A 27,964-nucleotide genomic window follows, 5' to 3' on the forward strand; every position below is an offset into this window, starting at 1 on the left:
ATGGCTGGGGCGCGCGGGCTGCTCTGGCTGTGGCTGGGCTGCTTCTGCGGGAGCCTGGCGCGCGCCGAGAGGCCGAAGCCCGGTCTCCCGCAGCTGCACGGCGCCGGGTCCGGAGACCGCGCGGCAGGTGGTGGCTCGGGCCCGGTGCTGCGGCCGCTCGACAAGGTGTCCGAGCACATGCTGCGGCTCTACGACAGGTACAGCGGCGGCGGCGGGGCCCGGGCGGAACGCGCGCGGGGGGCCTCGGAGCGGGGCTCGCAGCCCGCGCGCCCCCAGCCCCTGCGCGAAGGCAACACGGTCCGCAGCTTCCGAGGCGGAGCAGCAGGTGAGTGCCCAGGCGCCCCCTCTCCGCGCTCGCGCCGCAGGTGGGTCCGGGGACACCCCCTCCCCGGCTTTCTCGCCCGCCCTCTGCTCGCGGACGCTACTTAGAGACGCCGGGGCCGTTGCCCACCGAGCCCGCGTCGCGCCGGCGAGTAGGCCCAGCTGCAAAGCCCGAATTGAGAGGGAGATCTGGAGAGAAGCAAGGGCCGAGCAACCGAGTAGGTCAGGGGGAGGCTGCGGGAGCTGCCCGGAACGGGGGAAGGGGCCACCCCATGGCCGGCGGAGCCCTCCTGCGCTGGGCGTCCGGGGCACCCCTGGGGCGCCCCGTGCTGGGGCTCCTAAGCCAGCCAGCCGAAATTCCCTTGGACCGGGCTTGAGCCACGTTTACCCAAAGGCAGATGTCATTTTATGCCAACTCCGGGGCACCAGAGGGGAAGGTCCCACTCGGACGAGGCGCCTTCCCTCGCCTTCTGGACGGCGGCTTCTCCAGGCCTCGCACCCCACTTGGGTCGCGCCCCCCGCGTTACTGCAGCGGACGCTCCCTATTCGCTGGCCGCTCGGTGGCAAACACACAAGCTGAACCAGGTGGTCGGGTGTTTCCATTATTTAAAACCCATCTGGACAAACGGAGGTTGTACCTAGTCTAACCTGGGAGGAGTTGAGGGGTGGGGGTGGCCCGCGGGGGAGGTAAACACCTCCTGGAGTCTGCGGATGAAAATCTGCTCATCCCATTTTTCATCACACGCACAGATCACTGCAGACTGAAAGCCCGGGCTTAGCAAGGTTCCCCCTGTCCCCTGTGGCGAGCGCATCACTGGCGCTAACAGCCTGCCTCCCTGGTGCTAACAGCCCGAGGGAAAGTTTCCTGGACACTGACCCGGTTTCTGTACGCTTTGAAGACGCATCTGGGCTTTTTTGTCCACCACATTCACGATAAAGGGAAATGTAACTGCAGAGCCTATCTTCAGCGAACCGTTGAAAAATAGCCAAGAATCTTCAAGTAAGGAGGCCTTGACTCATGCTCTATCACTTCTGTCAGAATCACTAGAAAGAAATTTCCCAAAGCTTTGATACGCAGGACTCCCGGAAAAAAAAGGAAAACCAAAGCATCCATCAAGGAAAGCCCTAGGTTGACACTGTAAATACACTCTAGAGCTCCTAGGCATGGTGACTTTTACAATAAATGTGAATTATGCTTTCTAATGCAGAAGTCTTTCACTAGAGTCTGACCTGAACCAGATTTTACTTTGTCCTCAAAACCGTGAGTGTAATCCGTAAGGGGCTGCCCTCTGCTCTGGGTTATCCACAGTATGCCAGCCACTTGAGGAGGCTGTCCTGGCAGCGGACCACTCCAGTCAATGCCCCCTTTAGTTCAGTGCAACTCTGAGGGCAGAGCTCAAGGAAGGAACAGTGTGGGAGCAGCAGGAATAGGGAAGAAGTTGGGGGGGGCAAGGCAGGTGGCAGTAATGAAGGTCCCCAAGTCACTCTTAGCTTGATAGTCCTTTTCTTCCTGGTATTCTCTGCGAGTAGCTAAAGCACCCGAGAGATGAATAGCTTTTTTTGGTATCAACAAGTTTCATTTTTAGCATGAATCATAAGGTTGGGAGGTGGAATGTGAGTTTGTTTCACTCACACCCATTGCCTGGTTGTTTGTTTCTTTTAGGCTGAGTGAACCATGCGTAGGAGATGGATAAGGATCTGAATAAGGCAGGCCCCATGTACGTTTGGGCTTCAGCTCATTCTGTGCATTATACTTTCTAGCGTCCCTTACCAGCCTCACTGGTCTTACACCAGCAAATAATAAACTCTGATAGGGAGGCCAGAAGTTCCTTTGAAATGATGAATTGCAGTTTGAAGCATCTATACAAGGCTGTGTGCCCTGATAAGAAAAGTAATCCCTTTAGCATCCTAGAGACCGTCTTAATGACTTATTCATCAAACGTAGACACTGGTTTTTGTGAAAGCTTAAGTGTCATGTTACTGCATCGACGGAGGCTCCTGGAGAGGTGGTTCATGTTGGACCTTTTCCAAGAGTGTTTAGTTACTAACACACTAAAAAGACCTTATTATAAGGCAGTTCTGGCTCTAAGAAGGCACGACTTCAGGAAGGTGCTAAGGCTTTGTCTCGTGACATATGTTCCTATGTAAGTGAAAGATGCAGTCTGCTTTAATAAATCAGATATGTTTTCTGGTCCCTGGTGTTTAGGTTTCACAACATATAGGCTTCTCTGTAGCAGCGATGTTACAGATTTTAGTGGAGGGTCAGGTGGTGTGCTGTATATATGCAGTGGTTGCTGATCCCGCAGACTTTCCGAGTGCTTATTCAGGCTGAGTTATAGCCTTAGAGCACTATTTGCTCCTTGGAACATACCTGATTAAAATTATTTATTGTTCTAAATCTAGAATATCTTTGGTTGAAATTTAGCTGCTGTGGTATCCCTCTGATTACTTTCTACTTAAATCATTACTTGATGGTGGGTGGCATTCATCCTAAATACACTCTCTGCTAACCCCTTTTTCTCCTCCCTCAATGCTATGCAGTCGGCGTGCCAAAACCGTAAGTTTGGAACACTCGTGAGTCTTTTTGTGATGTGTAAAGGTTTACATAAAGATAGGTTTTATCTTTCCCTTTGTAAAAGGTCATTTACAAAACTATTGGTGACAGAGAAGTTTAGCTTTATAAAAATATACCATCTTTGAAGGAAGGCAAGAGGCATATGAAATCAGCTTTTATTTTGATCTCAGTTTAAGTTGTTCCTGGCTACTATGTAATAAAAGAAGAGTATTTTACATGAGGTTTTCTCCTGGCTTGATCCTTTAAGATATATATTTTGTGTTCATTAGTTTCTCATCATTCCCATAGTCACTCTTCTTTTTCTTACCCATAAATTTAACTTCTTTAGGAAAGTGATTAAAGCACACATGTTCTTACTAGGAAAGTATCATTATTTTAATTTATGACATATAACTACAAAAAGATTGTATTTCAGTGGATATTTGTCACCTTTTAAAAAAAAATCACACAAACCTCATAGGTAAAACAAAACTGAAGTAATCGGGACCCAAAAGTGAATATCGTCCTTTAATAAGAAAGGGAAGAGTCTCTCCTACCATGACCAAAACTCTTTAAAAATAAAGTATTTTCATTTGATGTGTTTCTGAAGTACAAGGCTAAATGATAAGGCTTTGGGAGAGATAAAGTTAAGGGCAGAATGAGCATTCTAATAGGATAGAATAAGCATTCCTGTGAAATACATGGGCCTGTGAGTGAACATCGTTTTTGATGGGTTTAATGGCAAGAAAATGTAATAGCTTTATTAAAACATAGTTATCTTAAAATTTTTGGCACCTAGAAGCTAGGCTTGAAATTAAAGAGTACTCAGGTTATCTAATGTTTTCATTCAAAGGACAGTAGTACATTCTGGAGAAGCAGAGCTGGATGTGCAACTGCTTTGAATTACACACTGCTTTGAATACATGATAGCTCCCAATGAAGTTTTTACTGTAATAGTCAAGAGAGCTTTACAATCTCTGACATTTCAAAATCCATAATGCCAACCATGAATTCTTGATTATCCATACTAATGGAAAAGAGGAAGAGAATGAGTTACATGAAAAAATTATTTAAATCTAGCGTTTTAGTATAGTCAGACACACTCAAAGAGACCAAGAGACCGCGAGGGTCAATGAAAAAAAAAATCCCCTAAGTGGATAATTCACTCAGGAAATAGTTCTACATTAAAAATATGTATATAATTAAGAATATATCAAGAGGGTTACATACATTTTATCTAAGCAGTGGAAGTTTATAAGCATTTGACTGACCCAGTTTAGATATCTCTAAAAATTAAATAAGGACATGAATGTCTAATCTGTTCTCAGCATTTTGGAATTATGCAAGTTTGTATTTAGAAGAGGCTTTAAGGAAAGCAAGTTCAACCCCCTTATATGCAAGAAGAATTGGTTGTCATGATGTATTTACCAGACAATTTTTCAAACTTACTCCACTCATCTCAAAACCTATTATTTCTAATAGTCTAGTCTAATTTTCTAGAAGGAAATTTTGTAAAAAGGGGTCTTTGGAAGATGTTAATAGGCGTTACATAAAATTGGGTCTTGTGGTCAAATAGGTTTGGAAAAAATTATAATTTTTACTTACTGTGGGAACTTTTGGGGCCACTAAATGCTAGTGAGTCCCCTTAAGAGTGGATCATTTACTCCCTGAGTGAGCATTTCACAGAATTGTGGTTCTAAGATATCTAGTTGGGGAACCACTGGTTAAGAGCCTTCTTAATTTCTCAGAAAAGGATGATATACAAAATTCAAGTAAATATCACAACCAAAAACTGTCTCATTTCTCATTTCCCGATTAGCACCTATCTCAGGATGTTTTCTTACACTGTTACTTTTTTGGGCTCAGGTTCAGTTGCCACTGTACCGCCTTCCTGCTTTCATGTTTTCAACTTCTCTGGATGGAATTGTAGAGTCTCACTGTCTTTAAATTTCCATTTTGTCTGTTTCTGTATGAATTCTCTTTCTTTATTTTCTTCCAAAGGGTTAATATTCATTATTTCACAACCAGTGTTATGCTTTTAACAGAAAAGCTGCTTTATTTGTGGAAAAATTCACTGGAGACCATACACATCACTTTATGTTTCATCACCACTAATATCTTGATGAAAGACACATGCAAGACACCTATCAAATCCCTTATATAATCACCAATGTGTGTTGTATTTATTAGACATAACAAAAATCATGCCTATCAAAAAACAAAAAGCCTAGTGAAAATTATTGAGCAACTTTGCATATACTTTCTATTCACTACTCAGAATTTTTTTTCAACAACATCAAGACTTTTCTCCCCAAATTTGGATGGTTTTCCCATTTATTCAATTTGTATATCCTAGTAATCAGTATCTTAATAACTTGATTTTGGTGGGAGTAGTGGAAATAAATTTGGCATCATCACAAATAGTCTCAGCTTGAACTTGCCTATGCCAGATTTCAATTCAGAGTGCTCTGTTATGATTATGTTACGAACCCATGAACATAGAATTATGTAATGGAAACACTGACATAGTATTAATCAAGTGACACAAGTATACCAGGATAATATCTACTTTGGATAGTAAATGAAGGCAATGTAACTGAAGAGCACTCATATATGGAATATATTTGGAAATGCGTAAAGTTGCTAGTCTATTCACATGCTAGTAGTGCTGTGTCCTACCATGTTGGTGGTACCTGAAGCAGTACTTTCGGTAACACACTCTTCAGGGAACTGGGTGATGGGCATGAGCAATGGGTGTTATACTATATGTTGGCAAATCGAACTGAAATAAGAACAAATGTAAAAAAAAAACCCATACTTTTCAGGGATGGTATGTTTAAAGGCATAGATGCCTCTATTTATTTAAAACACCTATACATATAAATCATAGAGTCTATTGAGCATGGGGTGTTTATTGGCTCCTTCAATAATGGACCTACCTTTAAGACCATCATTTCTTGGTGACAGAACCACGGTAAATGCAGTGCCTAGACTTTATTTGGGCACACTATGAATAAACATTTTGGACAAATTTTGAACAAAATTTTTGGACTACTGTGTTACCATCTTCAGCATGGACTTCTTACTTTACTGATTGAAGTCTATTAAATATTCCTTTTATAAAATAAATGCATCCAATAATTGTAGAAATACAAGATCTTTTGTCCAATCCTCCAATTTTACCATTAAAACAACTGAGACCCAGCATGATCTCATTTGTTTTTCTTTCAAAGAACATTTTAAAATTAAAATATTGCATGGTATTAAGCAAAAGACTATTTGAATTAAGTGTAACTGCTATACTTAGGCATGGGTTAAGGAAAATGGTTTTCAAGTAAAGAAGAGATTCCTGGTATTTTAATTTTTCTATTATCTGAGTCTGAGTTAAGAGATCTAGTGGCTAATCTTGGCTGAATTGCTAATTGATAAAGATATCTAATGTAGCTAGCCTCAGTTTCTTCATCTAACAAATGATTAAGTCATACTTACTGTGCCAGCCTCACAGAAAGATGGTAAAACTCAACTGAAAAAAATGAATGTGAAAATTCATTAAAAGTTTAGAAGCTCTATATAAATGAAATATTCTTAAATCTTAAAAGGTATCTCTCTCTAGCTTCTCACAAGCCTTATACATACCTAAACTGTTGCTCATGTGCAATTGTTTATAACACAAAGGATATAATTTCAGCAGCAATGTAAACATAGGGAAGTGGTAGTCCTCTTGTAATACAATCTGTGATATCCCAAATCCACATTCAAGAAGTCACTATTTCTGTCCTGGCCTTGGTGGCTGAATGGAGCAGAGTTGCACCTTTTTATAGTGATTTCTTGAAGTTAATTATTCTAAAATATGGTCTCTGGATTAGCAGTATCAGCTCAACAGGGACCTCGTTGGGGATTTTCCAGCCCACCCAAGACCACCTGAATTAAACTCAGGAGATGGGACACAGAAATCTCTATTTTAATAAGCCATCAAAGTGATTCTGACACATGTTTGAGACACACTCGTCTAAGCTCACGTCCCTAAAGTTTTGAGTATCTTATAACCAGCATCTGAAATCTTGGATTGATTAAAGTGTCTGGTCTCATCTGACATTTTTAGTGGGTCTTTCTGTGGACAAATGGTTTATTAATTTATATAATGGCAAGCTTCTCTCACTTTGGAAGGTATATTCCTGTCTTTTTGGCAGTTTTTCCTCTGGAGTGGACTTCAAAAGAAGTTAATAAAGACTTTTTACCCTTCTTTCATAGCTGCAGAGTTTGGGGCCTAATAGATTTGCTAGAAAGAGGACATGGGACAGGGATCTGTAAAGCAAGTCTCTGAAGCACAAAGAGCACGTCTCATTTCCTTCTTGTGTTCTGAGGACCTGGTATAGTTTGCCACATAACAGGCACTCAATAAATATTTCAGTTGAGCTAAATGAGATGTTCAGGGGACCAGATAAGAAGAGATAGTAGAAAAGCTATCAGCCAACCAAAGGATCCTTTAAAAATAAACTTGCCACGAATGAAGATCCCATGAGGCATTTTACTGTGTATGTGTCACATGGCAGTGCTATTCTACTTTATATACAACTCTTCTAATAATGCCTCTTTTCTGATGAACTGAAAGGAAACGCTATATGGTACTTCTATCCAAGAAGGGCTTCTGCTGACTTTGAAAAGTTGAAAAAACTTGGAAGTTTTTTTACTTTGGTGTTAAGTGGGAAACATTTTTGAATCTGGTAAGTTTACACAGTTGTTCATTCAACACATTTGACAAATATTTTTCAGGATATAAATACTCCAGACCATTCAAAGTACTAGGAGTTCAAAGATTTATTGGGACATGGGTCTCCCCTCTGAGAGCTCACAGTCTAGGAATGCCCTCAGGTGGAGGCTAAGGGTAGATAAACTGATTAAAGAACGTTTTGTTATTCTAGAAGAACGTAACATTATTATCATCCTTGGCCATGTTTTACTTTGGACATAGAGAATGGTTGTCTTGAAACCCCATAAAACTCAGTTGTTTGACTGGCACTCTGCAAGAAAAACAAAATTCTGTGACTTCGCGTTCTATTTAGAGTCTCCATCTCGCCTTGCCTGAGAGCTGAAGGTGACAGAGAGAAGCTGCTATCTGGACTCGGTAATATGCAAGCATTCAGCCAGTGGTTGGGGGTGGAGGTGGCTCTTTCCTAGGCACCCCTGGCATTTCTAGCAGCTGTACTTTGTTTGGAGAAAGAAGGAGGGGGAAAAAATTTGTCCTTAGTTACATATTTTCTGTATGAGTAAAATGTTTTCCCTGCTTTCTGGGGATTTAACTAATCATCAAGATTTCATTTAGTCTATTTGTTTTAAAATCAGACTTTACATAGAAAGCTTTCCATTGTATGTTCTAATTCCCTTTGAAAACATTCTGTGTGGGCCAGCACGAAGGTGAACTTCCACTTACCACTCCCTGGGCACCGCCTCAATGACTCCAGGACAGGAGCCGAACCGTCACGATGGCACGGCAGGTCCTAAGTTATAGTTTCCTCAACTGAGTCCTTGGTTTCATTAGGTTCAAGTGCTTTGTTTTCAGATGAAAACAGACATAAATCATCTGCCTTTATCTATTAATCAAACTCCTAAAGAAAAAAAAAAGTCTATATAGTTAATAGAAGAGCTGGGCTCCTCTCCAAAATCAATGTTAACTTGCTGGTTCTTCATTTTTGCATTTCTACAATGAATAGGTTGGATTCAGTCTGTTTATTCATGAAAGAAGCATTTACTGAGCACTGCTCTAAGTTAAGTCCTATGCTTGGGGCTGAAGAGTCTGATAAAGTTACTACGGATCTTCCTTTAAGAAGTTTCTGGTCGTAGGAAGGAAAGGAACAATAATATGATGAAAATCATATTAGAAGCAGAGCTCCAACCGAAGGCATGCATTGTCACGACAAGCGTACCTCAAGAGGTGGTGCCTCTGCTTTGCCTTAAAAAAAGCAAGTCTGGATTATCAAGAAGAATGGGGCGGGTGAAGGCATTCAATGGGGCGGGAGAAGCGGCAGCAGGTGCAAAATCCTGACAGGTGTGCAAAGAGGAGTCTAGCCCAAAACTCACCTGACTTCTGAAGCTTATTTAAATTCACAAATCTTTCGACTCTAGAAAATTCGAAATAAGAAGATAATGCCAATGGCAATCCTAACTAGACTGCAATTGATGTATTCCCAGCAAAAAAAAAAAAAAAAAAAAAAAAAAAAAAAATCCAAGTTTGTGCTAGTGCCAGCAAACAGTAAGAAAACAGCACCACCTATCGGTAGTTCTATTTTGGCATCAAAACATTTCCTTAGGAAGAGCTGAAAATAAAGCCTGTTGCAGGTCCTTGCAAGGGATCTGAGAGGTTACCTAATGCATCTCTCATACCTCCACACCATAAAGACATCCTCCTGTAATGGTCTTGAATTAGGACTACCTTATGTTTGCCCACTCCCCCAGACGGGTCTCACCGTCATACTAGACACATAGAAAGTCATTCCTTACACACACTGTTCTGGATTCTGTCTCCATTCAACTATCGCTTTTAGACTTCAGTCTCATCTCTGACCCTGGAAAGAAAAACCCTTTGATCGCTCTTCAGCCTCTCAAGTATTTATAACCAATTTTCATATCATCCTTTTTTTTTTTTTCCTTCAAGCCATGTCTCAATTTATTCAATTCAAACTTGTAAGACATAGTTTCCAGGCCCTTCGCTATCTTAGTTACTCTCTCCTGTATCAATGAACTGGTTAAAATGAGGGCACCCAGAATGAAGTATGCAACTAACTCTAGGTGTAATTAGATCTATGTGGCAGTCAATGTCTCCTGGTACCCGAAGACTACAAACAGCCTGAAAATGCATAAGCTATTGCTTTTTTTAACCGGATAAAACCCACCGTTGGTTTTTATATTATTATGATGTCAGTTTGTTCCTATTAATCAGAAGCTATGCCTCAGGTTTCTAGTTCAAAATAGGTATCAGAATCTTTCAGAAGAAAAGAAAAGGTGAGCACTACAGCATTTTTTGCACATTGATATTTGAACATATCATACCTGTGTCTGTAGAGAAAACTGTACCACTCCCAGAGAAGAGAGAGAAGCCTACCTCAAAACTCCTGTTATTACCTACATGAAGACTCTCACTTGAAAAGTTAAATTAATTTTAAAAATCTATTAAATAAAAAGCATGAGAGTAATTGAATAGATACTATCACTTTGTTCTACTTGCAGGGAGGTATTTATCTCCTTATTTTTTTCTCTATACTCATTCGATCATTGTAATGAAGTTATTTGTTGAGTCATTTGGAGGGCAAGAGCATTAACTTGCCCAGAAAATTAAATATTTGAAGGTGAAAGAAGGCAAAAATACAGGACAAGTTAGAGAAGTCAAGAAATGTTTTTTTGGTTTTTTTTTTTTTTTTTTTTTTTTTTTTTGCAAAATGGTTGAGACTTCTAGCTTATTGTTAAAACAAAGTGGGAGAGAAGGTCATCTAGAACAGCCAGGGATAGTGCATCACCATCAACCCCCCACCCCACCCACGTCAAGTGCTGGGCATGATACAGCACATAGAGTTAGGAGCTGAATGTAAATTGGCTACTCCTCTTCTGAATTTAAGTAGCTTAGATAGATGTCTGTTAGGATTTCAAAAAAACTAGATTAATTTAGGACATTTTAATATATTTCTGCTTAAAATATTGGACATATTGCTATGCAAAAGCATCCAGATATACAGCATTGCATGCTGCCAGAATGGGCTCCTTCTGGTTCCCCACCTCCAACAACCCTTCTTTTCCCTTCAATCTTAAAAGTCTGGTTCAAAGGTTAACTCTTCCCTGTGTATCCTTCCCCTTAGTCAGGGCGGAGTTAATTGCTCCCTTTGATGCTGCTCCAAGAGCATAGTTAACACTTTTGACCGCAAGCAGCATCCAGCATTGTCATGGTGTAGGTAGGTGTCATGGTGTAGGTGCACGTTGCTACTTTAACACCCCCCCACACACCCATCATTCTGCCACGGTGTGGACACTGGTGGGTGTTTGTGCAGCCCTGAGACCCAGTCCAGGGACCAGCCCCTAGTAGGCGTTCGACTCATATGTGTTTAAGTGAAACATTTGTTTTGCTTCGGTTCTGGTTCCTTGTTGGCTGTAGTGGATGTATCTGTGTACTACACAAATAACACAACTGAAGCTGTGTAGAGAATCGATGTGCCATCAAGCACTCTTGCTAACCTGCCCATTTAACTCTTTTAACTCTATTGTAGAGCAGTTTGCTAATTTTAGACTTCAGACTGCAGATTGAACGGATTAGCCACAGCTGGAGGGAAGATTAAAAAGTAATCACCAAGGGCAGCCCGGGTGGCTCAGCGGTTTAGCGCCGCCTTCAGCCCAGGGCCTGATCCTGGAGACCTGGATCGAGTCCCACTTGGGTTCCCCGAATGGAGCCTGCTTCTCCCTCTGCCTCTCTCTCACCAATAAATAAAATCTTTAAAAAGAAAAAAATAATCACCAAAATTATCTAATGTTCTTGGTAAAGGAAAGTCTGTTGCATTCCAAAAAGGGAACCTTTTGCCTAACTTACTTTTTGGTTTGAGTATTCATGTTTAGCAAAAATCCTAATTTTTCTGTGCATTTTGAAAAAAAAATAGATGCCTTTTTTCTTTCCTTTTGGACAATATGACTATAAAAGTGTGGTTATCCTGGACTACCAGTGTCCAGTAGAAATTTAATTTGAGCCACAAATGTGAGCCACATAGGTAATTTAAGATTTTTAGTGGCCACACTTAAAAATATGAAAAGCAACAAGTGAAATTAATTTTAATCTTATATTATTATACTGAAAATGTTCTGTACCCAATTCTCATGTGGGTGAAGTGAGTCAGAAGTTCCCCACACCAACAAGCAATTCTCAGACACCAGCAGGGTATCTGAGAATTCAAGTTAATCTCCCTGGAGATAGTATAAGATCCCACAGGCAGAGGGCTCAGCCCCACCAGACCACCCCTCCACTTCAGATGCCAGTCACCAGCCCTGGAGGTAGCTACAGATTGGAAGTTCCAATGAACACCTCCTTGGGTTTCCATTAATTTGCTAGAACAGGGATCCCTGGGTGGCTCAGCGGTTTAGCGCCTGCGTTGGTCCAGGGCGTGATCCTGGAGTCTCGGGATCAAGTCCCACATGAGGCTCCCGGCATGGAGCCTGCTTCTCCCTCCTCCTGTGTCTCTGCCTCTCTCTCTCTCTCTATGTCTATCATAAATAAATAAATAAATCTTTAAAAAATTTTTAAAAAATTAATTTGCTAGAACAGCTCACAGAAGTCAAGAAATCCATTTGCTTACTAGATGATCAGTTTATTATAGAAGGATATAACTCAGGAACTGCCAAATGGAAGAGATGCATAGGGCAAGTTATGGGGCAAGGGTATGGAGATTCCATGCCCTTCCTAGGCATGTTGTTTTCCCCAAATCTCCATGTATTCACCAGCCTGGAAGCACTCTGAACACCAATTCTTTTGGGTTTTTATAAGGCTTCATAATACAGGCATGATTGATTAAATCATTGGCCATTAGTGATGGCTTCAATCTCCAGGTCCTCTTTCCTCCCTGATCAGTGATGAGACCAAAAATTCCAACCCAATCAGTGGGTTGGTTCCCCTGTCAACCAACCCCTTTTCCTACCAGTCCTCTAAATTCACCGCATTAACATAACAAAAGGCACCTGTACAGATCTCTTAGGCAATACCAAGTGTTTTAGGGGCTCTGTGCCAAATATGGGACAAAGATCAAATAAATATACTTATTATAAATCACAATATCATACTATTTAATTCAAGATATCCAAATGTTATCATTTTAGCATACAATCGATTATAGACTTCTATTCATGTGATATTTTACATTCATTTTTGTGTTAAGTTTTTGAAATCCAAGTGTATTTTACGCTTAACAGTATATTTCAGTTTAACCTTAAATGGCTCATCATTCTGTACAGCACGATGCTAGTTAGCTAACATTCCCTGAGTTTTTTCTATGTGTTATGTGCTTTACCTGCATTCTGTCAATTAATTCTCACAACTCTGCAGTTGATACTGTTGGGCTGTTTTTACAAATGAGCAGATTTAAGGAGCTTAGGTTATTTGCCCAAGGACAGCCAGTGGGTGTGGTGGAGCTGGGCCTGGGCCATAAGGCTTGGACTTCAAAATAGTGTACTGAGCTAAAATGAAAGCCATCACAAGAGGCGGTATGGAAGATTCTAAAGCATTTACGAGAGGATATTGAAGATTAGACACGGGTGGAGGCTGCTTAACAGAAGGTCACAAGGTGTCTGGAAACATGTTTGAAAGAAGGAAACTTTTTATTTTTATTTTATTTTATTTTTTTTTTGAGGAGGAGGAGGAGGAAACATTTTGAAACAAAATGTTGGGGGAAGGAGTACTATTACTTTACCCATTAAGATGCTACCATCCAGACCCCTGCAGTTCATTTTTCCCTTGCCAGAATGTTTGGCAACCATTCCATTGCCACATACTTAGAACAGAGACTTCTCTTCCTTCCATTTTAAACTTCCATCTGCTACAAGAAGTTTGGGTAAAAGTATACGCTATGGTGACTGGTATGAATTAAGGCTAGAGTCTCTGAACAACCCTGATGCCATGGCTTTGTTATAAAGGTCTGTAAAATATTATCCTGGTGTCATGGATTATACAAATGTGCACAAATGGCAGTTTCCTCCTTTCCTTTCACAGAGTGTTAAAAATGAGTAAAATATGTTTCCCATTGCACTTCCCTTGTGCTTGGGGACTCAATGAACTCATTTTAAGTTCCCACATCTTTATAAAAATGTTTTGTTTTACTGAAATATGTTTTTGATCAAGAACATAATTTCACGATTGCGTGTATGTTTCTAAAACCAATATATATATGGAACAAGTGCATGGAGGAGGGCTCCAGCTCTGGTGACTGATCCGAGGACTGGGCATTCTTGGGTTTAGCCTTACCACCAACTTGGTAGATGATCCTAAGAGAAGGAACCAACCCCTGCCCTTACTAATCAATCTCTTGTTGTGTTTGTTCTGTTGCTTTCTCTCATTTTTGAAGAGTTGAAACACAATTGACTGATTTCGATACTTTCATCAAACCACAAAGAAAATTCAACTCTTAAGTTGTTGGGAGGTCATAAACTCCAGGCAAGCTCTACAACAGCATTACTTCTGTGTGATAATTTCAATGTGTGGCTCATCATTTCACATAAATTACCTGAATATTAAAATGTATGGTTTTGCTTACCAACCTTCATCCTACACTGTAAACTTTGTGAGGCAAGTAGAAGATATAATCCCCATAATACGGTCAATGCTAGCACTAATAACAATCATAATTTATATTTAAGAAACACTTACTGGGTGCCTTATGAACTGCTTTACACACATCTAATTTAATTCTTTTTTTTTAAATTTATTTTTTATTGGTGTTCAATTTACTAACATACAGAATAACCCCCAGTGCCTGTCACCCATTCACTCCCACCCCCCGCCCTCCTCCCCTTCCAACACCCCTAGTTCATTTCCCAGAGTTAGCAGTCTTTACGTTCTGTCTCCCTTTCTGATATTTCCCACACATTTCTTCCCCCTTCCCTTATATTCCCTTTCACTATTATTTATATTCCCCAAATGAATGAGAACATATAATGTTTGTCCTTCTCCGACTGGCTTACTTCACTCAGCATAATATGGAGGGTATCTAATTTAATTCTGATGGCAGGAGAGGTAGGTATGGTCTCCACGTAATGAATGAGAACACTAGCATAACCAAAGCGGCTGAGCCAGGGCTTGAACCAGGGTGAGTCTATTCCCACCAGTGCTCAGAGCCAATAGGCTATACACGACCATAGATAAGAAGCTATTGCAATCCTGTGCCAAATTTATAGGACTAGTTCTTGGTAGTCTTATAATGAAAAGACAGAGCTCTCAGCTCTCACACCAGTAAGTTTACTGCTGTGTTATAACTTTTACACTTCCGTACTGCTTCAGTAAAGGAAACAAACAGCAAATTAGTAAACATGACTGATCTTGCTTTAATCTTTCTCTAGCTTCTAAAATTACCCCTGTCATCTTTTTTGTTTGTTTAATGTTTGTTGAATTATGAAATTCACATAGCATAAAATTAACTATTTTTTAAGTGAACAATTCAGCATTTGATACCTTTGCGATGTTGTACAACCACCAAATCTACCTATTTCCAAAATATTTCTGTGATTCCAGAATAAGTCCTCCTACCCACTAAGAGATTTTTTTCCCCATTCTGCACTGCCTCCAGCCCCTGGAAAAACATCAGTCTGCATCCTGTCTCCATGGATTTACCTGCTCTGAATATTTTGCATAAATGGAAACATACACTATGTGACCTCTTGTATCTTTCATTTAACATGATGTTTTCAAGATTCCTCCACATTGTAGCATGTATCAACTTTTCATTACTTTTAATGGCTAAATAATATTCTACTGCATGGATATATCACTATTTGTTTAGCCATTCACATGTTGATGGACTTTTATGCTGTCTCCACCTTTGGATATTGTGAATAGTGGAACTATGCATATATATGTACTTGTCTGAGGATCTGTTTTCCATTTTTTTGGCTACAGAGGAATAGAATCGTGCCGTCATGTAATACTTCTGTGTTTAACTTTTGGAGGACCTGCCAAACGTTTCCACGTCAACTGAAGCATTTTATATTCCAACCAGCAATGTAGAAGTGTTCCTGTTTCTTCACATCCTTGCTAACACTTATTTCGTTTTTTATTACTATAGCCAGGCTAGTGTATGTCAAATGGTACCACAGTGTGGTTTTTATTTATATCTCCCTAATGATTACTAATGTTGAGCATTTTTCCATGTGCATTTTTGGCCCTTTACATATCATCTTCAGAGAAGTGTCTTCTTGATTCTTTTGCCCAGTTTTATTGATCTCTTTGACCTTCTGATGTTTATTTATATGTTCCGGATACTGCATTTTGTCAGGTATATGATTTGAAAATATTTTCTTCATCCTGTAGGTTGTACAGAGTTTCTTGATGATGTCCTTTGATGCACAAAAAAATTTTAATTGTGATGAAGTCTAGTTTATTTATCTTCTCAGTTTATTTATTTTTTTCTTCTGCTGCTCATATTTTGGGTGTCATTATCTAAGAATCTTTCACCAGATTTAAGGCCATGAAGATTTTACCTGTATGTTTTCTTCTAAGAATTTAATGGCTCTAGCTCTTATATTTGCATCATTAATTCATTGTGAGCTACTTTTTGTATGTGGTGTCAGGTAGGAGTCCTGTTTACTACTGTTTATTCTTTTTCTTTTTTTTTTTTTTTTTTCCTTCCTAGGAACCCTTGGAAGCAAGGGACTGCACATTTTTAACCTGACTTCTCTAACCAAGTCTGAAAACATTTTATCTGCCACACTGTATTTCTATGTTGGGGAGCTAATAAACATCAGCCTGAGTTGTCCAGAGTCCCGAGGATGCTCACATCATGCTCAGAGGAAACACATGCAGATTGATCTCTCTGTGTCTATCCTTAAATCTGACAGAAACCAAAGTCAACTCTTCGGTCATCTTTCAGTAGATGTAGCCAAATCTCATCGAGACTTTGGATCCTGGCTGTCTAAAGACATCACTCAACTCCTGAGGAAGGCCAAGGAAAATGAGGAGTTCCTCATAGGATTTAATATTACCTCCAAAGGGCACCAGCTGCCAAAGAAGAGGTTACCCTTCCCCGAGCCTTATATCTTAGTGTATGCCAATGATGCTGCCATTTCTGAGCCAGAGAGCGTGGTGTCAAGCCTACAAGGGCACCGGAATTTCGCCACTGGAACTATGCCTAAACTGGCTAGCCATATCAGGGCTGCCCTTTCTATTGAACGCAGGAAGAAGCGCTCTGCTGGAGTCCTGCTGCCTCTGCAGAACAATGAGCTTCCTGGGGCAGAGTATCAGTACAGGGAGGATGGGGTATGGGAGGAGAAAAAGCCTTATAAGACCCTTCAGACTCAGGCCCCTGAGAAGACTAAAAACAAAAAGAAACAGAGAAAGGGACTTCACCAAAAGAGCCAGACGCTCCAGTTTGATGAACAGACCCTAAAAAAGGCCAGAAGAAAGCAATGGATTGAGCCTCGGAATTGTGCCAGGCGATATCTTAAAGTGGACTTCGCAGATATTGGCTGGAGTGAATGGATTATCTCCCCCAAGTCCTTTGATGCCTATTATTGCTCTGGAGCATGCCAGTTCCCCATGCCAAAGGTAGCCATTGTTCTCTGTCCTATTCTTCCTACTTGCATAGAGTAGAAAGACGCACTGACTGTGTATTTTCATTTACAAAATCCATCTGGACACTTATTTATTGCCTTCTAATGTGCACTAGGCAATAATGGTTACACTTGGTTTTTCTTTAATGGCTTGTTAACATAATATGAAGTCAGTATTGATATGAAGAAGGATATGAGAAAAAATGTATGTGTGAAATACGTTTTCTGTGTTGCTTCCAAACACAGTGCGTATTCAGCGATGTGGTCTGTTCAGCTATGTGTGAATCTATGCCTGCCTACCTTAAGCAGGCCCCAAAGGACAGAAGGTGATTTTGGAGGGAACAGTCAGAGAATGACTTGATGTCATGGGAAAAGGGAAGGGGAAGGCTTAATTGGATTGATGCCCGTGCAGAATATATTTTGATGAATAGTCTCTCATGAGATGGCCCCGGACCCAGCAGGGTCAGGATCAGGGCTGGGCCAGGTAAACTTGCCCATGAAATCCACCAGTTGCTTATTTCATTTGCTTCCCTAATAAACATCAAAAAGGAAGGTAAAATAGGATATGCTGACTCTATAAATTTCTTCAAAAACTTACTCCAACTAGTCAGAGCTTACCTGTGTCTCTTTCAAAATCAACAGAAACTGTACTTTATCATATCAGTACTCAGTATCCTGAAGAATATACTCTCAGAAGCTTCCCCCATCCCACCTCTGCCTTGCACGGCAAATCCAAGTGACTCTATTCTCTTTCAATTCAAAGTTAGTAAAATACAGTGATATCCCCTGACCTTCAGTTAAGCTTATCTCCGAAATACTATTCTTAGCTTACAACAGTGTGCATCTCTGCCATACAATAAAATGGGCTGTAGGAATAGAATTGGGAGAAAGAATAGAGTTCGGTACTTTTTGTTCTTTTTCTCAAAACTTGAAATGAATCCACTTTTGCTTCTCTAGAAGAATGAAGAAAAAAATCTTTGCCTCCAAGAGTGAGCAACTTCTGCTTATAACTCTTTAAAGTTTCGTGTTCATGTCCTAGTCCAATGATCATTGGGATGTTAAATAGAACACGTGCACAAAAGTCAGACTGAACAAGGCCAGGTCAGCCTCAGCGCAAGGGACTTAACTGAAATCCCCATTGTCTTATCAGAATGTCTCAGAAGGACAAGATTTCTATAGCGTCGAAGACTTGTCTTTCCCAAGAATTGCTGTCCATTCCATGTTGTGTAAATCTAAACACTAAGTACATTTACTGTGATATAAACAGTCTTATCTTGTCTAAATATTCATAAAGGGTCCATCACAGATCAAACAAAACTTGTCCCAACTAGGATAGCATTTAAACACACACCACAAAGATGCAGATTGTAACAGCGATGGGTTTCATTGCGTGGGTTGCTTTGTGGCCTGGAGAGGCAAAATGAATTCAAAATCTTCCTCTAAACTCAGGATGAGTGATTTTAAGTGGGGCTGTGAGTTTTCCAAATGATCTCTCATGCTCATAAACTGTAACTTCTTCCATGTAGCCTGGGGAAGATGTTTTCCTTCCCAACTCCAGGCGTTAGGACCTAGGGAGCCATGGCAATGAGATGCTGCTGAGTGAGCTTTCAACTTCTCCACCTGGAGACCTGGTCTGGTCTCCACTCCACTCCAATTACCCCACCTTGATCCTCCCATCTCCTGTTGGTTACACTTGCTTTGACTGTTCAGAATCCTACAGTTCTTCTGTAGATCCTCATGATGGTTCTCCATGATCCAAAGAATAATTATTTAAAACCTTATGAGGGATAAGTTAAAAATAACAGAGATATGTTCAGGGAGAGAAGTGTGTTAGTGCAACAGAATGATGAAATGTATGTGCTCATGGCTGGGCTTCTTAACTTTCATGTGGCTACGGATTATCTGGGGATATGGAGGTTCTGATCCAGTGGCTCTGGGCATAGAGCCTAAGATTCTATGTATCTAGTATAGCTCCCAGGTGTTGCTGATGCCACCAGTCCACAAAGCCCATTTTGAGTAGCACCATTGAGAGTTAAATCCTTTTGGCTCAAATCTTGGTTCTACTCTTACCAGCTATGGCTTTTGGGAGAAGTGACTCTTACTGTATACAGTTGACCCTTGAATAATGTGGGGGTTGGGTCACTGATGCCCTGCACTGTCAGAAATCCATAGAGAACTTTTGATTCAAAACTTAACCAATAGCCTACTGTTGATTGGAAACCCCATTGATGACATAAATAGTAGATTAAACATGTGTTTTCTATGTTGTGTGTACTCTATACTATATTCCTAACAATAAAGTGAGCTAGAAAGAATGTCTAGAAATTCATAAGGGAGAGAAAATACATTTACAGTAGTGTATTTATAAAAAAAAAAAAATCACATGTTAGTGGACCCGTGCAGTTCAAACACATGTTGGGTAAAGAGCAACTGTATGTTAGTTTTCTCATCTTTGAGTTGGGCACAATAGTACCTTAAAAAACCCAACAGTATCTATATGAGAACAACAGTGGGGAAATAAAACGGTAGGATTCCTTGCACATAGCAGGTGCTCAATAAATATTTGCTACTGATATTATTATTAAAAGTCATTGCTGAGACTGACAAGAACAGAAAATCAAATACAGGGGCCTGAAGAAAGATCAAATAGGGGAAGGGATCAAGAGAATAAAAGATGTAAGACAAGAAGAAGTTTTTAAAAATGTTTCTAGCCCCTTTTCAAACATCACAAAGCCTAAAATAGGATTCTCCCTGCAGGTTCAATAGCCTGTAAGCTCTTCCAGTAATGGTTTTTTGGAGAGTAATAGAATCAGGACAGCATTGGTTGCAACAACTGAACTCATCATAATATTTGTCCAAACTTGGAATGGCATCAGAACTCCAGGGAGACATAACAGGGATAACTGTGGAGTTTCCTCTCTAAGCTTGAGATTTCCCTTTGCCAAGTTGAGAGTGGAAGTTTGGCCGTTACATGGAGTTCTCGATCTCTCATCACCTTATGTGGAAATGCTTAACTATTAAGGCTTTCTTGTGGTTCCCTTTGGCTTTCCAGGCCTTGTGGCTTTCAGGTGGTACAATAACCAAAAGGATGGGAGGCATGCAGCAATATGAAGCTGCTACATTCGGGGTAATCAATGAGCGTCGCTGTTATCAGCACAGCTTCCCACATGGTAGCCAGACTGAACTATTTAAACAAAAATAGAGTCCAGGCAACAGAGGATGACAAGGTCTCCGACCAGGTCAGTACGAACACATGTGAAATGACTGGGGTGCCAAAGAACTTTTAGACTTTAGATATATTTACATTTTGCCCCAGAGAAAAGTTCTCCCAGGCCAGACTCCTCTGCTGGCCCTCCTTCCTTTTGGCCTCCTGAGCAAAAGCCTGCTCTACATGGCGGGGCTCTCCATCTGCAAAAGTTGACAACCTGTTCTGTAATTCAGAACAGCTGTGTCCTGCCTTTCCCAAATTCCAGGCTTTGCCCTTTCACTGATTCCAATTAGATAGTTTCTGGACTATCACACCCATGTGGGCTGGACTGGAAGAGTGCGGAGCAAAACCCCACGGCCCAGGTCAGGAATGAAGGCTCCTAGCTGATGACACAGCCTCCCTTACTAATGCGTTCGACTCGAGGACATCATGTGCAGCTTGGCAGGTGCGGGCCGGACCACTGCAGATTTCATTCACAGACACGGCCGCGTGGATGTTTCTGATTTCTAGCCCCTGCAGCCAAACTGTTCTCCCTGGGAGAGACCCCTGGACTTCTGCCACGAGATGAAAAATACCCGTAGAGCTAAAGCCAAGTCCTATGCCTCTGCTTCCCCCTCACCACATTAGCAAAGATGGAAAACAGAGATTGCAAATGAAATGAAAATGATTGAGCTGTTGTTGCTGACCGAGATGCAAGAGAACCAACAAGGATTAGAGGAATGGAGTTAATTTTGCATGGAATGGTGTTATTTTCACGTGGAATGGCGTGAACGCTAACAATAGCAGGGACACAGAACTAGGCAGCAAAGGATCTAAACCCTTGGAACCAAATATCCTATACAAAGAAGAAATTCACATTTAATGAGTTCAAAATAATACACCCTCAGTTAATTTCCCGAGTTTCCAATTCCAACCTTTGATCATGAAAAAATGACCTAAAAATCTTAAATCTTGATGTACTGAGTTACCCACACAGAAACTCCCTAGACTGACATTCAAGTCATGTTTTACACTCATTAAAGAGAGAGACTAGGGAGGGAAATAACACAGAGTCACACTTGTGATTGAAAAATTTCTCAAGCTACATAAAGAGAGTCTGAAAAGTATGATCTGAACTCAAAAACAAACAAATTATAGATTGGCAACATGCTTCAAACGAGCAATTACTGCATGGATCTTTTGTGCATGACATAATCATTCCTGGTAATGGCAGCTTGATCAGAGGATTCCATAGTGAGGAAAAAAAAAAACAAACGAGGGCAACTCCCTAGCAAATTGAAAGCTCCTGATAAGACACACCAACCCAGAGCGAAGGGCCCATGCCTGAATTCCAGCAAGCCCACCGAGACTGTTCATAGTTTCTGAGTCTATCATTTGTGAGTTAGAGCTTAAAAAAAAGGACAGGAATTTTCCTAGGAAACACCCATGAATATTTTCCATATCTACTCTGGGTCATTTGCACAGAAACTTTTATTTTTGTTGATGGTTATTATTTCCACAGAAATAGGTAAAGTGGAGGGTATGCTATTTCTTATGAGTATTTCGTCCATTTTGCAAGTATTTATTCAGTGCCCAGAGCATGCCCCGTTCCAGGCACTGGAGAATAGCAATACACAGCAGTATTGGTCAACTGAGACCTCATCTACTTAAATAGATCCACTTCATATGAAATTTCAATATTATAGGGGTCATTAAAACATTAAAAATTACAGAATAATGTCAGAAAATCTATGGCTTAAAAATATCTTTTGGTGCCATTAGTATAAGTTATCTGGATCACCGAGTCTTAAGAATAAATCAATAGAGAAAAGTGGATGGCTGTGAAAATTTCGTTGGAAATTACCAATACTGATGAAATAATAGACAATGGCTATTGATCTCTATTGTACAATAACAATTAAAGTTTGGCTCAGTTACACAGATTTTATTGATGTTGTAAGGCACATGATATGCAAAACAGAACATAGACTTCCTTTCCTTAAAGGGAGAATACTGGCTTTGCAAAGCTAATTGATTGAACATGAACAATCCTTTCCAACATATACTGAAACTTTCCAGGAAGAAAGAGGAAAAAACCAGTTGCCCCTCATTAAAACCATATTTTAAATAATTTGTGCCTATTCACAATAAAGTTAAAGTCTAATATGGATAATGTCTTTCATTAATGTTGAAAGATGGGATGAGACAATTTGGATTTGCCCTTTCTCTGACAAAAATAATCCTTTTCCTTTTTTTAAAATAGAATGCCAGCTTTTCTATAGTATTTGCTTCTCCCTTGGTCTGTATTTACCTTAACCTTTAGACTTGTTCCAGTTTCCCATACTGGGAGTTTTAGGAGTATGAAATTAAAATAACAACTGCCTCTGAGCCATGAGAAAGAAACATGGCTTGAAGTCTTGAAATTAAAAACCCAGAGTTTTGGCCTAAATCCCACTTCTGAATCAACATGTGATCTCTGGCAAGTTACCAAATTTCTGTCTTTAAATCCATTTAAAACACAACTGGTTTCACCTGCCTAAAAGAGACATTGGGGAAAACGAATGCTGAAAAGCGCAGCATCTCTCCCGAAGCAGGTCATACCATTCTGGCAATACCTGAATATTCTGGGCATGAAAAGCGACTGTCCTTCAATGCTGAGCAGAGAGCTGCATGGCACTCTAAATAAAATCATATGTGTCACGTGGATGTCAATGGTTCCATTTGGCATTTTCTCAGGAATGGATTTTACCCAGGCTTCTTTGGTCAAACTCTGATACCCATGGAATAAACTTAGGTTCCCTCTATTCCCAGAGGATAGATAGGGCCCACTCCTAGAACACTTTTAACTCAACCACCTTGAAGGCTGAACCTGTGGAGCAACAGTGACCCCCAGTGGCCAATGGGGTGGTCTTCTTAATGCCAGGCTGTGCTCCCCTGTCGTGAATGAATTACATACACAGTGGAGTAGTTACCATCCAATCCATCCCTGTGCCAACTAGTAAATAAATCAATGTTCCTTGATGTGCTTGGTTTTATTTTTTTTTTGAAGCTTGGTTTTATTTTAACAGCAAAGTATAAATATCACTATATCAGTGGCAATAACATATCTATGTTAAATAGGTTTGTCAGGGTTCATTATGATTAGCATAGATTCGAGAACAAATCGTTTTTGTGGCAATCCTGTTATTGAAGATGTACTAGGATGTATTAATCCACTATTTGGAGACTAAGTTGTTTTTAAGGAAATGATTCTGGTTTAGATAACTGGATTCAAATCCTCACTCTATCACTTACTGGTTATTTGACTTTAGACATGTCATCTGAGTTTTTGAGCCTGTTTCTGTCCTTATAAAATATTTTTAAAAATGTTAGTTTTGTTATAAGGATTAGAGATGCTATGTATAACACACTTGGCACATAACAGGTACTCAATAAATGATAACCATTATGATGGTGATGATACAGGAGATTGTGCCAAATGGGTAATAATGATGTCAAAGTATTATTAAGTTGCTGAAACGAATTCATTTTCTATGTATTTTTGTGATGAATGGTGAAGAGTGGAAAAGCAGTTCCACTTAACTTACATGTTCTTTTCTCATTTCTTTCCTAGTCTTTGAAGCCATCAAATCATGCCACCATCCAGAGTATAGTGCGAGCTGTGGGGGTCGTGCCCGGAATTCCTGAGCCTTGCTGCGTGCCAGAAAAGATGTCTTCACTTAGTATCTTATTCTTTGATGAAAATAAGAATGTGGTACTTAAAGTGTATCCTAACATGACAGTAGAGTCTTGTGCTTGCAGATAACCTGGCAGAGAACTCATGTGAATGCTTAATTCAATCATTTGTTTATTTAATGGACTTTACCCCTCTTTTTTTTTTTTTTTGCACTGCCAATGCATTTCATCCCAAAAGATTTTTTCATAGTCAAAGAGAAAGAGCAGATAGACTGACGATTTCCACCAGGAGAACTGGACTGCGTTTGTTTCTGAATGTAACTCATTGTGAGATTTTAGTAAATATGGACATTTGTTTCTTGTTTTAAAAAAATCATGAAAGAAAAATGATCAAACTGTTTTTAGAGCTATTAGAGGACACACTGATTTATTTTTGTAATGGGCTTTGATAATATGTTGGGATAACACCAATAGCTAATCACTTAGCTCTACTCATTGAGAATAATTTCATATTTTGAAGTAAGCTTATTGCCATAGATTCCTAAGCGACTCAGCAAGTGCTAAATAATCCAATCAATGTTTGTTTATCTTAGAAACATTTAAGATTCTTGTTTACCTGTGTCTTTCCTCCATGTGTAATTGCGTGAATCAATGAGTGGAGAGTGTATGCGTATGTATGTGTGTACATTGCTAGGTGCCTGTGTCCTCTGTAGGAAGGTTTGCTTAACCTGGTTTTATAATTCAGTCTACACAGGATTCTTTGATTTCTTCATTTCATGTTCTGGCAAGCACCATTCAATTATGAGAACTTCACCAAAAAGGGTAGAGTGATCCAAGAGCATATGCAGAGAGTTACCACTTGGCCCAGCCTTGCAATTTGAAATACTGTTGTTTTCATTTCATTGCCTCCTAGAAAAAGGAACTAGCAACCCAATTTTCAAAAACCCAGATGTAATTCCCCTTCTGTATTTCTTTGTCATTAAGTACCTGTGTTTGCTCTTTTAAACTGAATTCAAAACTTCAACTAAATTTTTTAAATTAAATTAAAATTACAGTTTTCTTGATATGTCTTTACTCCATGTGAAGTAATCCATAGATACAGAGGCTCAAAAACTAATAGAATATTGGAGATTTCTTTAAATGACCAAATTAATCACAGTCACATGTCGAATATCATTCTCCGGTGACATTCAGGGCCAGACACCTTTTCATATGGACCAAGGTTCAACCATAAATCTACATTTTAGCGAATTATTCACCCAAAAAAAGGAAGTCAAATATAGACACTTTGTGGTTTTTTTGCCTACTTCTATGTGTCATAAATATCCTTATACTTTGCCTTTGAAAACTTGTTTCAAAAATCTCTCTCTCACTAAATTCACATGTGTGACAAAAATGTTAACAGACCATGGGTTGTTGTTGATGTCATATCTGTGGTTAATAGTCCTTTTAGTTGAGTCTTACCTGAGCAGAGACAACTAAGCCATTTCAGAGGCTGTGAAGTATCAGAAGACATAGGGTTTTGTTCTCTCTCTTCCAGTAGCTACCTATCTTGGTTCATCATTTAATAAATATTTATTGAGCATTTATTCTGTAAAAGGCATTGTTTTAACTCTGTGTCCTTAGCATCCTCACTGGTAAAATGAAGAGTTTGACTAGTTGAGCTAGAAGGCCTTTCTTACGCAGAAAGTTTGGGCTTTTGCTACTAGATTTCATACACATCTTCCTTGAATGGATGATACTGATAGATCTAAAAACACTGCAAGTATCTCTGTTCATAAACCAAAGGAAAGAACATCCAGTCTTCAGCGTTTGGGAGTGAGTATGAAATTCTCTGGTTTAAGTCATATTTCTAACATCCCAACTTATTAGAAATCCATTTAAAGAAGATTATTATGAACAGAAGCTCTTTGACACTTTTGGAGTACACAGAGGTTGGTATGAGTGTGTATTAACTCCATGAATGAGACACAATAGTTCTGAATAATAAATTAAGCTCTAGTGCCTGAGTTACTGTGGTTTCTTATAGTTCACTTTTTATTCTGGTAGCACTATCTTAAATATTTGAAATGAGATAGGCGATGGAATTACTTTTAATAAACTTTATCAACAATTTGAAAGTAAAATTATATAATAGAAGTGAGCCAGTGTATGCCAATCGTATCTTGGTCATACCATCTTTCAATAAAGAAAACTTCTTTTTCACTGGCAGAAATGATGAAATTCTTAGTTTAGATTTTCCTCTAGCAGTTCTCATCATTACTTTTCAGCCTTCTATCCAGATGTCTATTACCTTTCTTAATTTTAGTTGATAACCACTTCCTACAGATTAAATCCTACAATGGCCAGAAAAGCCTCTAAATAATAAAAATTTATGAGTATAAACTAAGATTTTAAATAGCAGTTTATATATATAACAAAATTACAATATAATTAAAAAGCTTGGTAGTCTTTTAGCAACCTAAATATTTTTTGACCAGTAGTTATTTCTGAGTGGCCTTGTAACCATCATTTCACTACCAAATTGAGGACATATTTTGCTATAAACAGGAAAAAATTGTATTCCCCCAAAATAAAGGAAGATTTATTTTCAGTCGAAGGGGTTGAAATAAATGAAATGGTGTTTTAACTAATAAAAATTTATTTGAAATAGTTGGAAAATTGACTATTTCACAATTTCTTAAGTACTAGTGTATGCATAATTTTTGCATAGACTTTTTATAAATCTCCTGGTATAAAAGTGGCAATGGTCTAAGAAGAGAAATTATGTTCAGAAATGCCATTTCTTAAATAATGCGTCTACGTCTGTCCCTCCTGCCTCCCTCTCCCATTCCCCCCCTTCTCTTTCCCAACCTCCATTCCATCCCCATTCCTAGACATCACACACACACACACACACACACACACACAGAGTCATTTAAAAATGAATTTTTTCAGTAACTATTTTCTTAAATTCAAATTCAGAGGCTGCTGATGTCAATATAGAATTTTCAAATATCTTACTATAAGCTGTGTAGATAATATACAATTTACAAGATTTGTGATTGTGGAATTTAAACTGGATGATTGGAATCCCCAGATCTCAGGACTACAATACCCCAGATACATTTTTACATTCACCTAGCTGTATTTTGACTGATGATCATTTATTCATTAAGATAAGATTTTTTACCTTAATATTTCTAGGAAAACTCTTGTTGCCTATTTAATATTTTTATAGACAATCATATGTGTATGATACTATTATCAGTCTGCAACAACATTTTTTTTCTATAATTACACTATTCAGTTTAGTCTTCCTGCTTTCACTTTTCTCTGTGCTAACAAGTAACTAATATCTGGATGTTGACTTCTTGTTGAATCAAGGTTGGGTTAAACAATAGCTATGCACATAAGTGTGTAAGATTAGATATGAAATTAAATAAGAAAGTTTGGATAAATCTCATTTCTCCACATAGTGTCTTTTCCCCTTGAGAATCATATTTTAATGTAGTTTATAAGTGATTAAATGACCCCCCTTTTCTGGAAACCTAGCCTTCCCTCAGCTTTTCACACTAGCTTCTGTAAATGTTTTAGTCCAGAATTTAATGCTTGTACAGTTAATGCCAATTTAAAATATATATTTTATATATTATATATATATATATGGGAAACTTTAAAGGTGCTTTTAATTTATTTAATGACTGTTGCTTTTCTATAATGGTAATTTTCATCCTTAGAGGGTGAGAAAATATTCTTTTTATTATAGTTATTACATGCAAAATGAAATTCGGTTCTTTAGTCAAATCCACTAAAGGGGCATGTTGCAGTGAAACTGTGCAGGACATTTCACTACTGATGTATAAGCTTTGCTGACTTTGTATCATTTTCCTCCACTAATAAGATCTTTTCATTATATAGTATGAAAATAAAAATTGCTTAATTGAATGCTTCCCCATTCTTTACTA

General features: G+C 39.3%; 1 protein-coding gene across 1 annotated transcript; it reads left to right on the forward strand.

Annotated features, from left to right (window-relative positions):
- Window positions 1-27,944, forward strand: BMP3 (bone morphogenetic protein 3). The gene is made up of 3 exons (XM_025426629.3): window positions 1-325; window positions 16,240-17,150; window positions 23,956-27,944. The coding sequence occupies exons 1-3, from the start codon at window positions 1-3 to the stop codon at window positions 24,145-24,147; spliced, it is 1,428 nt and encodes a 475-aa protein (XP_025282414.1). The 3' UTR covers window positions 24,148-27,944.
- The last annotated feature ends 20 nt before the right edge of the window (window positions 27,945-27,964 follow it).

The sequence above is a fragment of the Canis lupus genome, chromosome 32 (genome assembly GCF_003254725.2).
Source record: "Canis lupus dingo isolate Sandy chromosome 32, ASM325472v2, whole genome shotgun sequence".
In the NCBI taxonomy this organism is placed as follows: Eukaryota; Metazoa; Chordata; class Mammalia; order Carnivora; family Canidae; genus Canis; species Canis lupus.